Source organism: Neoarius graeffei, chromosome 25 (assembly GCF_027579695.1).
Source record: "Neoarius graeffei isolate fNeoGra1 chromosome 25, fNeoGra1.pri, whole genome shotgun sequence".
Taxonomy (NCBI): domain Eukaryota; kingdom Metazoa; phylum Chordata; class Actinopteri; order Siluriformes; family Ariidae; genus Neoarius; species Neoarius graeffei.
Window position 1 is genome coordinate 48082830 of NC_083593.1, and position 13855 is coordinate 48096684.

Below are 13855 nucleotides of genomic sequence, written 5' to 3' on the forward strand. Positions count from 1 at the left end.
AATGATCAAGTCGTAATGTATTACTTAAGTCTCTGTGTAATGTCATAGTAGTGTAGTACTATGGTAGTAAAGTCTTTTTGATGACTAGTACAACGTTCCGCTGGCGGGATTGTGCATATTATGGGGCTACGACGAGTTAGGCACACACACACTGATGACGTCACCTGCGCAACTTTGGTATTGGGCTTCCCCATCCAAAATGTTCACCCCCCCCCCCCCCCCCCCCCGCCCGTCTTGGTTTTTTTTTTCGGGGGGGGGGGGGGGGGGGGGTTTGGGGGGACCTTTTTTTTTTGGGACCGTTTTTTGTTTTGTTTTTTTTCGCGCCCGCGCTCGTGCCGCCCCCCCGCGATGCCGCCCCGGGCGGCTGCCCGGTCGGCCCGCCCCCAGGACCGCCCCTGCGTACATGGCAGGACAGCTGCTGCAAATGTCATCAAAATGACCCCTGGGATCACAAGGTTTGCTGTCATGAGAGTAAGTGACATCAAGTCATGTTTTGATCTGTTTATGCCTTTGTCACTAAAAAAAGTCATAATTGCTATGACAAACCTTGAAGGAAAAAAGTCCATGGCAACATGTGGAATGACATTGATGAGGAATGCCTGGATGCCTACATTGGTGTTCTTCTCCTTGCTGGAGTGTACAGATCCAGCAATGAGGCCACTGATAGTCTCTGGGACGCATCGACAGGCAGGAATATTTTCCGGGCAACAATGTCACTTCAGACCTTTCGAATGATATCAAGAGTCCTCAGATTTGACAACAGAGACACCAGAGCAAAATCTGACAAGCTTGCTCCCATCAGGGATGTCTGGGAGAAATGGGTGCAACTCCTTCCACTGATGTTCAACCCAGGACCAGAGGTGACAATAGATGAACGTTTTCTCCCTTTCCGTGGAAAATGCCCGTTCCGGCTATACATGCCCAGTAAGCCAGGCAAATATGGCATAAAAATCTGGGCATGCCTGGATGCCTACATGGGTGTTCTTCTCCTTGCTGGAGTGTACAGATCCAGCAATGAGGCCAGTGATAGTCAACAGAAAAAAAAGACTTGTTTTTTGCCCTTTTCTTGAAGTAAATATATATGGGTCGAAATTGACCCGAAACACCATAGATGTTACTATAGTTTTTAGGGTATTTTATGGCTGATTTAAGACATGGGTCAAAACTGACCCGTTAACATCAGAGATAGTAACAGAAAGCTAACACCAGAGGAAGGTTAAAAAATGAATTAACTAAGGTTAATCTATCATGTCTGCATCTATATTTATATATTTGTCTGTTGCCTTCAATCATGGCTGCTGCTCACCGCTCTCAATCTCTGGAATACTGTTTATCACACACACCTGTCCATATCACAGGCTTAGTGCACAGTGTAATATGACTTGCTTTACCCACACACAGTGCAAAGTATATGTTCAGGACCTTGTATCTTGTTCTGGTTTTCTGACTTTATTTGGTACTTTGGATTTTTGCCCTTTGTCTGTGCCTCTGATACTCTGTTCCTCGCCTGACCATTACCTGATTTTTGATGTTGACATTGCTTCATGATTTGGATTTGTTTACCAGATTGCTTTAATAAACTCTCTGCCGCATTTATATTTGTCTGTTGCCTGCATTCCTGACAGAATACTTCGCTAACACCATGGATGCAATGGACAAGAAAAAGCAAGCTGTGCTATCTGCACAGGGGCATTTTCTGGGAGAACAAGAGCAGTGTACTGGTGAAATGGATTCCCACATTTCCCAGCTAACCACCGCCATTTCACAGGCACTCCCAACATGCCCAGTGCCAGTCATGAGCTCCAACTCACTTATTCCATGACCTGATAAGTTTTTAGAGGGAGTATTAGACTGCAAGGGATTCCTGTTGTAGTGCTCTCTGTATTTCACAGCTCAAACAAAGAGAACAGCTCAACAGAATGTGGTAGGACGAAGCGCAATGGAGGTGAGAACTGGGGCGTGGCATTAATTTAGCCATCAGTGCAGTTGGCCTTTTTAAGGCACAGGTGTCGTGATTGCAGCTCACGTTTGTGTGGAGACGGGTAGGCTGGCTGTGTTTGTCCGGGTATGCTGGATGTTCGTCAAGGGCTCCTACGCTTGAAAGTGGACCTTGAGATTCGGGGTTAATATTTTCGAGTTTGAGGCTGTGTTGTGTGGGACGACTATAGTGCTTCCTGGTCATAAGCTCAAAACACACCGCCACAGAAACTTGTTGGCTGCTGCTTTGCTGCTTCGCTGTTGCTGCTTTGCTGTTTTGATTCGGCTTACTACATATGCTGCATGCGGTTGCTGCTTTCTACTGCCATCTTCTGCTACTCGGCTTAACGTTTCTAAACTACCTTTACGGGTCTTAATCTAAGGCCGCTGCTCTCCACTTTTCCTGTGGGCCATTGTATGGCGGCTTGGTGTGCTTGTGGTATGTTTGGTGTCTACGTTGTGCGTGTGTGGTGACGTGTCTCCTACTTGTGTGAGTGTGAATGGTGTCGTCTGTGTCTTGCATTAACTGTGCTGTGCTTGAGTGTTGGTTTCTTTGTCTGTGTGTCTGTTTGTTTGTTTTGTGTTTGTTTGTATTGTGTTGTCCAAAAAGTCCATTTTGATTTTGGATAATTTGTGTTTTTTTTTTTTGATATTGCACTGTAATCTCTCAGTACTGGCTTGGGTAATTACATCTAAGGGGGAGGCAAGTGTACTGGTTTACATGCATATCTTGTTTTTTGTTGGCTGTGGGTTATTTTCATTTGGGTGTCTCTTGTAACAGGTTTTATTGAGTGTGCATTTATTATTTGGGTTTGTATTTTTTTTTATTTGGCTTTTGGTGTAGAGTGCTGTGATTATTTGTTTGGTTTGTGGGGTTAGGGGGACTGAGCCTATGTCGCATTGCTATACTGCTGCCTCTTGAGGCCCAATTCATACAAGTTATACTGGAGCTACAGTTGCATGTTTTTAAATATATTTTTATATTGAAATGGATTCTTAACAAAGTGTTGCATTTGAGGAATCATGCGGCTGCTACATTCATTTAGTTGAATGGCCTGCTCTGTGGAGGAACATTACAGATTAATTTGAGGGTGATTCACTTGGACTGAAGTAGCTTCAGTTAGGGGCTAATTTCTAGTCATTTGGGTTGGTCTCAAGAAGATAGCTTAGTTTATCAACTGGCTCAGTGGGAAGGTATGCAAATAGGCAACCATGATGTTGGTGAAAAACAATGAACCCACAACATCCTATGAGTGCCTCATAGAACTGTTTCTCCAGGTCTTTGACCATAGTCCCAAAGGCATGTAGGTTGGTGAACAACTGCTCACCATCTAGCAGGGGAGTAGACAAGTGGCAGTCTATGTGCTGGAGTTCCACACACTCACAGCTGGAAGCACATGGAACAAACCAGCCCTTAAAGCGACCTTTCATCAAGGGCTTGTCCCTCACGTTCTCACGGAACTAGCACATTGAGATGAGCAATCCACATTGGACTCACTCATTGACATGTCCATCTGCCTTGATAACCTCCTCCAAAACCAAACATCACTGCAAGGCTCCACATCTGTGACCCTGTCATTGAAACCCAGGTGCCCATGGACATCTCCCACACCATAGTGGCCTGCTCAGAATGTGAAGATGGAGGGGCTGTGTTTCTACTGTGAGATGGAGATGGAAGGAGGGGCTGTGTTTCTACTGTGAGGAGGCCACACATTTTCTGGCACATTGGCTTTCTTGCCCAGAAGGCTCAAAGGCATCCACGGGGGCTGAGAGAACTCCGAGTACCACTACCCCTTTCTTAGTGAGTCCCTCGAAATGCCTCTCTTTTAAATCATTCAAAATGGATTTACTGGTAAAATTCTTAGTCTGTCCATAATTTCTCTGCCCTGTTAAACTCAGAAGATGCAGGCAATTTCATGGACAGCGAGATCACTCAGAAGCTGCAGGTGCCCACATGAGAACTCCAGCAGCCATTAAGTATCAGGGCCATCGATGGTGGGCCCATTGGAGAAGGGCTTGTAACAACATGCACTCAAACCCTCATGCTACAAATCAGTGCTCTTCATCAGGGAACCATCTCCTTCCTCCTCACCAAGACCCAGAACCAGACCATCATCAGGGGTTCCCCTGGCTATAGCAACACAATCCTGAGATCTCCTGGCAGGACAGAGAGATTCTATAGTGGCCCACATCTTGCATACAACACTCCATCTCCATCTCCCAAAGTTCACAGTTGCTTCTACCATGGTGGAGAGCTCTACAACCTGGTATGCATACATGAGGGTGACAAGTGGAAGATGGCATTTAGCACCACCTCTAGCCACTATGAATCATGCCATATGCTCTAGCCATCATGTCATACGGGTTATCTTGCATACCAAGCATGTTCCAATGCTGAATCAATGATATACTGATGGACATGCTCAGCAAGTTTTTCACTGCATATATTAGTGATATCCTCATTTCCTCCCTGGACTTAGAAAATCATGAGGACCATGTTAAAGAGTTCTTGGCCAAACTGTTGGACAATCACCTATTCATCAAAGCAGAAAAGTGTGAGTTTCACATCACTCAAATCTTCCTAGGCTATATCAGTAGTACCTAAGGAGTCACAATGGACCAAGACAAGGTCACAGCAGTCACTACATGGCCAATCCCCATTGTGGTTAAGGAACTTCAACATTTAGTGGAATTCATGACTTTCTATTGGCAATTCATCAGAGGCTTCAGCTCCATTGCCTCCCCATTCACTGCCATACTGAAAAAAGGGCCGAAATGCTTACAATGGAACTCTGAGTCTCACAAAGCCTTTAGCCAGCTCAAAACCACTTTCACTTCTGCTTCTATCTTGAAACACCCCAATTCCATGAAACACACAGAACAGGACTATGACATTCATTACTGGGAATTTTTGGCAGTCAAGTTGGTGTTAGAGGATTGGTGACACTGGCTGGAAGGAGCTACCTACCCATTGACCATATACACTGACCACAAGAGCCTGGAATATCTCAAAGCAGCCAAAAAAAATTAAACCCTAGTCAAGCTTGCTGGGCATGATTGTTCACCTGATTGAATTCACCATCTCATACAAGCTTGGCTCCAAAAATACCAAGGCTGATGCACTATACTGTGTTTACCCTCCCTCAGTCCCAGCCCAGAATTCGGAACCCATAATCCCTCCTGCCCGCTTCATTAATGCACTCATCTGGGGCATAAATTGAGAGCTTGCCCAGACTCTACCATATCACATTCCTGAAAGCTGCCCTCCCAATCTCACATATGTTCCCCCTCGTCTTCAAAGCCTACTTATCACTTGGGCACACACTACCCCTATGACTGGATACCCAGGCAGCCAAAGAACTTACCAGTTGCTCAAAGCAAAAATACTGGTGGCCTAACATGCTCACAGAGATCAACCAATTCATCTCCTCATGTTCAGCATGTGCACAGGCTAAAGTGCCCCTAGTACTCCCAGTAGGTAACTCATGCCATAACCTACACCCCAAAGTCCATGGTCCCACATTGCCATTGACTTTGTCACTGATCTACCCAAATCTTAAAGCAACACAATTATCATGGTCATCATCGACTGCTTCTCCAAATCCTTAAGACTCATCTTCTTACCAGGTCTCCCCACAGCTTTTTAAACAGCCAAACTCCTCTTTACTCATGTGCTTTACTTTGGCATCCCCGAGGACATAGTCAGTGATTGGGGGACCCAGTTCAGGTCATGACTCTGGGCCAAATTTATGGACAAATTGGGAGTGACAGTGAGCTTAACTTCAGGCTCCCACTTTCAGTCAAACAGCCACATGGAAAGAGCAAACCAGGAGATTGGATGCTTCCTCAGGGTATTCTGCTCTGAGAACCAGAAGGACTGGGCTCAGTTCCTACCATGGGCCGCATATAACCAGAACTCGTTAAGATATTCTGCCACCCAACTCACGCTATTCCAATGTGTGTTGGGTTATCAACCTCCCATCTTCCCATAGAACGACTCTCCCACTGACAAACCTGCAGTTGATGACTGGTATAAATGCCATGAACAGGTATGGGAGAATGCTCATCAGCGTCTAGAGCAGGCGGTGCAAAGATATAAGCACTTTGCTGATTATCATACACACCTACTGTATTCCATATCACATCCTCGTTACTGTGCAGTATAATAGGACTTGTTACACACACACACAATGTGAAGTATATGCTCAGTACGTTGTAGCTGATCTTACCAAGCTGTTTATTATTTGCATTGCTGTTCTGGTTTTCTGACTTTATTTCATACTTTGGCTTTTTGGCCTTTGTCTGTGCCTCTGATAATCTATTTATGCCTTGGCTGACCATTGCCTGTTTTTTGATGTTGGCATTGCTTCACAATTTGGATTTGTTTACCAACTTGTTTTAATAAATTCTTTGCTGCATTTAAATCGGTCTGTCACCTGCATTCCTGACGTAATCACTAAAGGTACTTAGAATTAATCAAACATTTTCACTAATTAGTTGTTTGATTGATCAACCAACTGATTATTCAAGCATGATTATTATTATTATGATTATTATTATTATTATTTCCACCAATAAAAAACAACCAATAATCTGGCCTATAATCTATATTTTTGTTTTTGGTTAACAGTCTTTAATGATGTTCTTTGTTTTTGACAGGCCTGGCAGTGTGATTACAGACTTCACTATTAATGCAACAAATGATAACCTTAATTTGGCTTCAGCAAACCAACAGCTTGAAAGCAATCTCCGTTCACGAGGATTTAATGTGGCTGAAATCAGTCGCAGTGGTAGGCGCTTGTTGTTGTTGTTAAGAATAACTGTTTAGATCTTTCAAAAAAAATTATGATAAAAATATTAACCTCTTTGTCTACACACACACACACACACACACACACACACACACACACAGTACCAGTCAAAAGTTTGGACACCTACTCATTCATGGGTTTTTCTGTATTTTGACTATTTTCTACATTGTAGAACAATACTGAAGACATCAAAACTATGAAATAACTTATGGAACATATATGGGATTATGTGGTTAAAAAAGTGTTAAAACATTTAATGTTTCATATTTTAGATTCTTCAAAGTTGCTACCATTTACCTTGATGACGCTTTCACACTATTGGCATTATTTTAACCAGCTTTATGAAGTAGGCACCTGGAATACTTTTCAATTAACAGGTGTGCCTTGTCAAAAGTTAATTAGTGGAATTTCTTGTCTTCTTAATGCGTTTGAAACAAACAAACAAACAAACAAACAAACAAACAAACAAACAATCAATAGCAAATAATAAAAATACAGTAAATAGCCCTATACCACAACTGTCGTAATCCATATTATGTCAAAAACCACTCAATTAAATAAAGCGAAACGACATCCATCATGACTTTAAGACATGAAGTGTCTTTAATTAACAAAAATAAAGAAAAGTCATTGAATTAATAGGTGTCTCCAAACTTTTGACTGGTACTGTATATACATATGTACATACAATTAAATATGTAAGCAAGAACAGCATAATAATTTGGAAACGTACTTGGCTCTTTGTTTTAGTGAAGGATGGACTATATAATGGCAGTGCCACTATATATCCTGGGATAAATCTCACACTGACCTGCACATCTCCAGTGAATAATGGCATAAAATGGACCATGAATGGGAAGGAAATTCAGCCATCGGATAAGTATACAATTAATAACAATATGAACATCGTCACCGTGCACAATGTCACACCCAGTGACAGTGGTAAGTCCAAAACAATTCTGTTAAATTAGCATTCTCTCTCTCTCACTCTCTCTCTCTTTCTCTCTTGCAAGTGTGAAAGTCAATATTAAACTGTGCCAGAATATACACGACCAGTCAAAAGTTTGGACACACCTTCTCAGTCGATGGTTTTTCTGAATTATTATTATTTTATTTTCTACATTGTTTGACAATGCTAAAGGCATCAAAAACAATGAAACAATACATATGGAATTATGTAGTAAGCAAAAAAGTGTACACAAAGCAAAAATATTTTAGATTTTTCAAAGTAGCCACCTTTTGCTTTGATGACAGCTTTCCATAATATTGGTATTCTCTCAACCAGCTTCATAAGGTAGTCACTTGAAATAGTTTTCCAATAGTCTTGAAGGAGTTCCTATACATGTTGAGCACTTGTTGGCTGCTTTTCTTTCACTCTTCATTCCAATTCATCCCAAACCATCTCAACTGGGTTTAGGTCAGGTGATTGTGGAGGCCAGGTCATTTGATGCTGCACTTTTTCACTCTCATTCTTGGTTTTATAGCCCTTACATTGACTGGAGGTGTGTTCTGGGTCATTGTCCTGTTGAAAAATAAATGATGGTCCCACTAAGTGTAAAATAGATGGGATGGCATGCCAGTGCAGAATGCTGTAGTAGTGTTGTGGGTTAAGTGTACCTATAATTTTGAATAAATCGCCAAAAGTGTTACCAGCAAAGCACCCCCATGCCATCACACCTCCTCCTTCATACTTCACGGTGGGAACCACACATGCAGATACCATCAGTTCCTCTTTTCTACTTCTCAAAAAGACATGGCAATTGTAACCAAAAATCTCAAATTTGGACTCATCAGACCAAAGTACAGATTTCCACTGGTTTAATGTCCATTCTTGACCTACGCCAAGAAAGAAGATCTTCTTGTTCTTGGCCTCCCTCAGTAGTGGTTTCAGTGCAGCAATTTGGTTATGAAGGCCTGATTCACAGTCTCTTCCAAACAGTTGATGCTGAAATGTGTCAGCTACTCAAACTCTGTGAAGCATTCATGTAGGCTCTTATCTGAGGTTCTGTTAACTGATGATGTCTGAGGCTGGTAGCTCTAATACACTTATCATCTGCAGCAGAGGTGTTTCTTGGTCTTCCTTTCTTGGGCCGGTCCTCATGAGAGAATCATTTTATACAGAACATTTGATGGTAAAGGTTACAAACTTATATATATATATCACATATACTCATGCACCTGCTGCTTTATGCAGTTCTCTAATCAGTCAATTTGGGTACTTTTTGTTTGTGAATGTGTCTGTATAATATAAAGAAAATCACATGTTGGCTTGAAGATATTAAGTTTATCTTCTCATGTTGAAAAACTCATATTTTTCATCAAAATACATCACGGATCTACAGTAAGTGACGTATTTCCCAATATCTTACTCCGATGACGTCACTCCCACTGTTTTCCTGCTGACTAGAGGCACATTGTCAAAATGGCAAACTGGTTCAAAATTAAAATTCTTTTGATTAACTTGCAATTTTTTTGTCTCTGTAATATAAAGAACATTACACAGTGGCATGAAGATATGAAGTTTATTTTCTTGTGTTGAGAGATCATATCCCTCATTCATTATGCTCACTTGTGAAATATACATTTACCACTCGAAGATAAACTTCATATCTTCACGCAACCATGTAGTATTCTGTCTCTCTCTCGCTCATATATATATATATATATATATATATATATATATATATATATATATATATACATACAGTGGTGCTTGAAAGTTTGTGAACCCTTTAGAATTTTCTATATTTCTGCATAAATATGACCTAAAACAACATCAGATTTTCACACAAGTCCTAAAAGTAGATGAAGAGAATCCAGTTAAACAAATGAGACAAAAATATTATACTTGGTCATTTATTTATTGAGGAAAATGATCCATTATTACATATCTGTGAGTGGCAAAAGTATGTGAACCTTTGCTTTCAGTATCTGGTGTGACCCCCTTGTGCAGCAATAACTGCAACTAAACGTTTCCGGTAACTGTTGATCAGTCCTGCACACTGGCTTGGAGGAATTTTAGCCCATTCCTCCGTACAGAACAGCTTCAACTCTGGGATGTTGGTGAGTTTCCTCACATGAACTGCTCGCTTCAGGTCCTTCCACAACATTTCCATTGGATTAAGGTCAGGACTTTGATTTGACCATTCCAAAACATTAACTTTATTCTTCTTTAACCATTCTTTGGTAGAACGACTTGTGTGCTTAGGGTCGTTGTCTTGCTGCATGATCCATCTTCTCTAGAGATTCAGTTCATGGACAGATGTCCTGACATTTTCCTTTAGAATTCGCTGGTATAATTCAGAATTCATTGTTCCATCAATGATGTCAAGCCGTCCTGGCCCAGATGCAGCAAAACAGGCCCAAACCATGATACTACATCACCATGTTTCACAGATGGGATAAGGTTCTTATGCTGGAATGCAGTGTTTTCCTTTCTCCAAATATAACACTTCTCATTTAAACCAAAAAGTTCTATTTTGGTCTCATCCATCCACAAAACATTTTTCCAATAGCCTTCTGGCTTGTCCATGTGATCTTTAAAAACTGCAGATGAGCAGCAGTGTTCATTTTGGAGAGCAGTGGCTTTCTCCTTGCGACCCTGCCATGCACACCATTGTTGTTCGGTGTTCTCCTGATGGTGGACTCATGAACATTAACATTAGCCAATGTGAGAGAGGCCTTCAGTTGCTTAGAAGTTACCCTGGGGTCCTTTGTGACCTCATTGACTATTACACGCCTTGCTCTTGGAGTGATCTTTGTTAGTCGACCACTCCTGGGGAGGGTAACAATGGTCTTAAATTTCCTCCATTTGTACACAATCTGTCTGACTGTGGATTGTTGGAGTCCAAAGTATTTAGAGATGGTTTTATAACTTTTCCAGCGTGATGAGCTTCAACAACGCTTTTTTTGAGGCCCTCAGAAATCTCCTTTGTTCGTGCCATGATGCACTTCCACAAACGTGTTGTGAAGATCAGACTTTGATAGATCCCTGTTCTTTAAATAAAACAGGGTGCCCACTCACACCTGATTGTCATCCCATTGATTGAAAACACCTGACTCTAAATTCACCTTCAAATTAACTGCTAATCCTAGAGGTTCACATACTTTTGCCACTCACAGATATGTAATATTGGATCATTTTCCTCAATAAATAAACGACCAAATATAATATTTTTGTCTCATTTGTTTAACTGGGTTCTCTTTATCTACTTTTAGGACTTGTGTGAAAATCTGATGTTGTTTTAGGTCATATTTATGCAGAAATATAGAAAATTCTAAAGGGTTCACAAACTTTCAAGCACCACTGTATATGTGTGTGTGTGTGTGTTTCAAGATCATGAAAACATTCATTTTTGTAAATACATTAATCAATATTTTTTCGTTCTTCTCAGGTCAATATGAATGCAGAACAATCGTAAACTCAGTGCCCTATATTATCTGGCAATTTATAACAATTCAGCCATACCCCAATATCCAAGTGACCACTAATAAAACTGTAAAATGTGAGGATACAACAATCCAACTGCGGTGTTGTGTCCAGATGATGTATCAAGTACAGTGGATTGTTAAACCAGCAGCTTGCGTCCAACCTTCAACAGGTCATATACAAAGCATTTTTTTTCTTTATATGATGTACATGGTCATGAATACCAGCCCAACTGAATATGTACAGTGGCATGCAAAAGTTTGGGCACCCTTACTGAAAATGTCTGTTACTGCGAATAGTTAAGTGAGCAGAAGATGAACTGATCACCAAAAGGCATTTATTTTCAGCGTTTTCTGCAAGATTTGTGTATTATTTTTGTTTTGTACAATTGGAGAGTGAAAAAAGAAAAGGAACACCATGCGAAAGTTTGGGCACCCCAATACATTTGAGTTCTCAGGTAACTTTTACCAAGGTTTCAGACCTTAATTAGCTTATTGAGCTGTGGCTTGTTCAAATTCTTCATTAGGAAAGGTCAGATGATGCAGATTTCAAAGCTGTATAAATTCTCAGACTCCTCAAACTTGTCCCTAAAATCAACAGCTATGAGCTCCTCTAAGCAACTCCCTCGCATTCTGAATAATAAAATAATTGATGCTGTCAAAGCAGGAGAAGGCTACAAGAACATAGCAAAGTGTTTTCAGGTAGCTGTTTCCTCAGATCGTAATGTTATTAAGAAATGGCAGTTAACAGAAACAGTGGAGATCAAGGTGAGGTCTGTAAGATGAAGAAAACTTTCTGAAAGAACTGCTCGTTGGATTGCTAGAAAGGCAAATAAAAACCTGTTTGACTGCAAAAGACCTTCAGAAAGATTTAGCAGACCCTGGAGTGGTGGTGCACTGTTTTACTATGCAGCAACACCTGAACAAATATGATGTTCATGGAAGAGTCATCAGAAGAAAACTGTTCCTGCGTCCTAGCCACAAAATTCAGCATCTGAAGTTTGCAAACGAACATCTAAATAAGCCTGATGCATTTTGGAAACAAGTCGTGTGGACTGATGAAATCAAAATAGAACTTTTTGGCCACAATGTGCAAAGGTATGTTTGGAGAAAAAAGGGTGCCAAATTCCAGGAAAAGAACACCTCTCCAACTCTGAAGCATGGGTGTGGATCGATCATGCTTTCGGGTTGTGTTGCAGCCAGTGGCACAGGGCACATTTCATTGGTCGAGGGAAGCATGGATTCAAATAAATACCAGCAAATTCTGGAAGCAAACATCACACCATCTGTAAAAAAGTTGAAGTTAAAAAGAGGACGGGTCCTACAATAAGACGATGATCCAAAACACACCTCAAAATCTACAATGGAATCCCTCAAGAGGCCCAAGCTGAAGGTTTTGCCCTGGCCCTCACAGTCCCCTGACCTAAACATCATTGAAAATCTGTGGATAGATCTCAAAAGAGCAGTGCATGCAAGACAGCCCAGGAAACTTGTAGAACTGGAAGCCTTTTGCAAGGATGAATGTGTGAAAATCCCCCAGGTAAGAACTGAAAGATTATTAGCTGGCTACAAAAAGTGTTTACAAGCTGTGATACTTGCCAAAGTGGGTATTACTAGGTACTAACCATGCAGGGTGCCCAAACTTTTGCTTTGGACCCTTTTCCTTTTTTGTCATTTTGAAAATGTAAAAGATGAAAATTAAAAAATAGTTTTTGCTTAAAATATAAAGGGAATGAGTCATCTTTAACTTTATGCCTTTTGGAGATCATTTCATTTTCAACTTGCTTAACTGTTCACAGTAACAGCAATTTTGACCAGGGGTGCCCAAACTTTTGCATACCACTGTAATTGCTAATTTAAAAAATTATGACAAATAAATAAATATTTTGTCTGCCTTCACCATTTGAAAGACAGTGACTGGCTGACTAAGAATTTGTCCTGTTGGACTTGAAAATGAAGTGTTTTTAATTACTGTAAAATGAAAACATATAACAGAAGCTAATTCCATTTTAATAAGTTTCATCATTTGTGTTTTACAGACTCACCAGCAGGTTGCTTATTATGTGACTATATAGTTAACAAACAGGACTGCCAGACTACCAACCAAGTGATAGAGGCCACATGCCAACTAGAAAAACCCATCAGCCGCAATCATTATCCAAAGAGCTTCGAAATAAACGTCATAAACAAAGGTGAGTAAAGGTGATTGTCTAGCAGCTGTTACAGGTGGACAATTCTTTAGTATCGTGAAACAATTTGAGCGTTCAGTGTGAATATTACACAACCAAATTATTCAGTAACACTGGTATAAACAAGCAAACAAATAAATAAATATACTCTGAAATGTCCTCATTTTTCCTTTTTTTTTTTTTAGAATTTACCTGCTCTGATAGTGTATTTGGAGCTGGAGATCTGGGAGATGTTAACACTGCTGAATGTAACACAGGCACGGTTGGCACTCAAAAGGCTAAGTGTAATGCATCAGGCCTCTGGGACCCCATAGAAAACAACTGTGTCCTGCGTGTCTTTCAAGATTTAAAAGATGAAGCTCAGGCAATTAGGGTTTTTTTTTCTTACATGAAAGATCATGAGAAAATTTTTAGTTGTGTAATTTCTATTTGCTTCACCATAACAGTTTA

General features: G+C 40.6%; 1 protein-coding gene across 1 annotated transcript in view; it reads left to right on the forward strand.

Moving 5' to 3' along the window:
• Nucleotides 1-13855, forward strand: part of LOC132873290 (adhesion G protein-coupled receptor F5-like) — a 36452-nt gene that overhangs the window by 11225 nt on the left and 11372 nt on the right. Inside the window, exons 4-8 of the mRNA XM_060908681.1 lie at nucleotides 6637-6767; nucleotides 7539-7730; nucleotides 11183-11389; nucleotides 13256-13408; nucleotides 13591-13769. Coding sequence (XP_060764664.1) covers nucleotides 6637-6767; nucleotides 7539-7730; nucleotides 11183-11389; nucleotides 13256-13408; nucleotides 13591-13769 — 862 coding nt within the window. The remainder of the gene's footprint in view (nucleotides 1-6636; nucleotides 6768-7538; nucleotides 7731-11182; nucleotides 11390-13255; nucleotides 13409-13590; nucleotides 13770-13855) is intronic.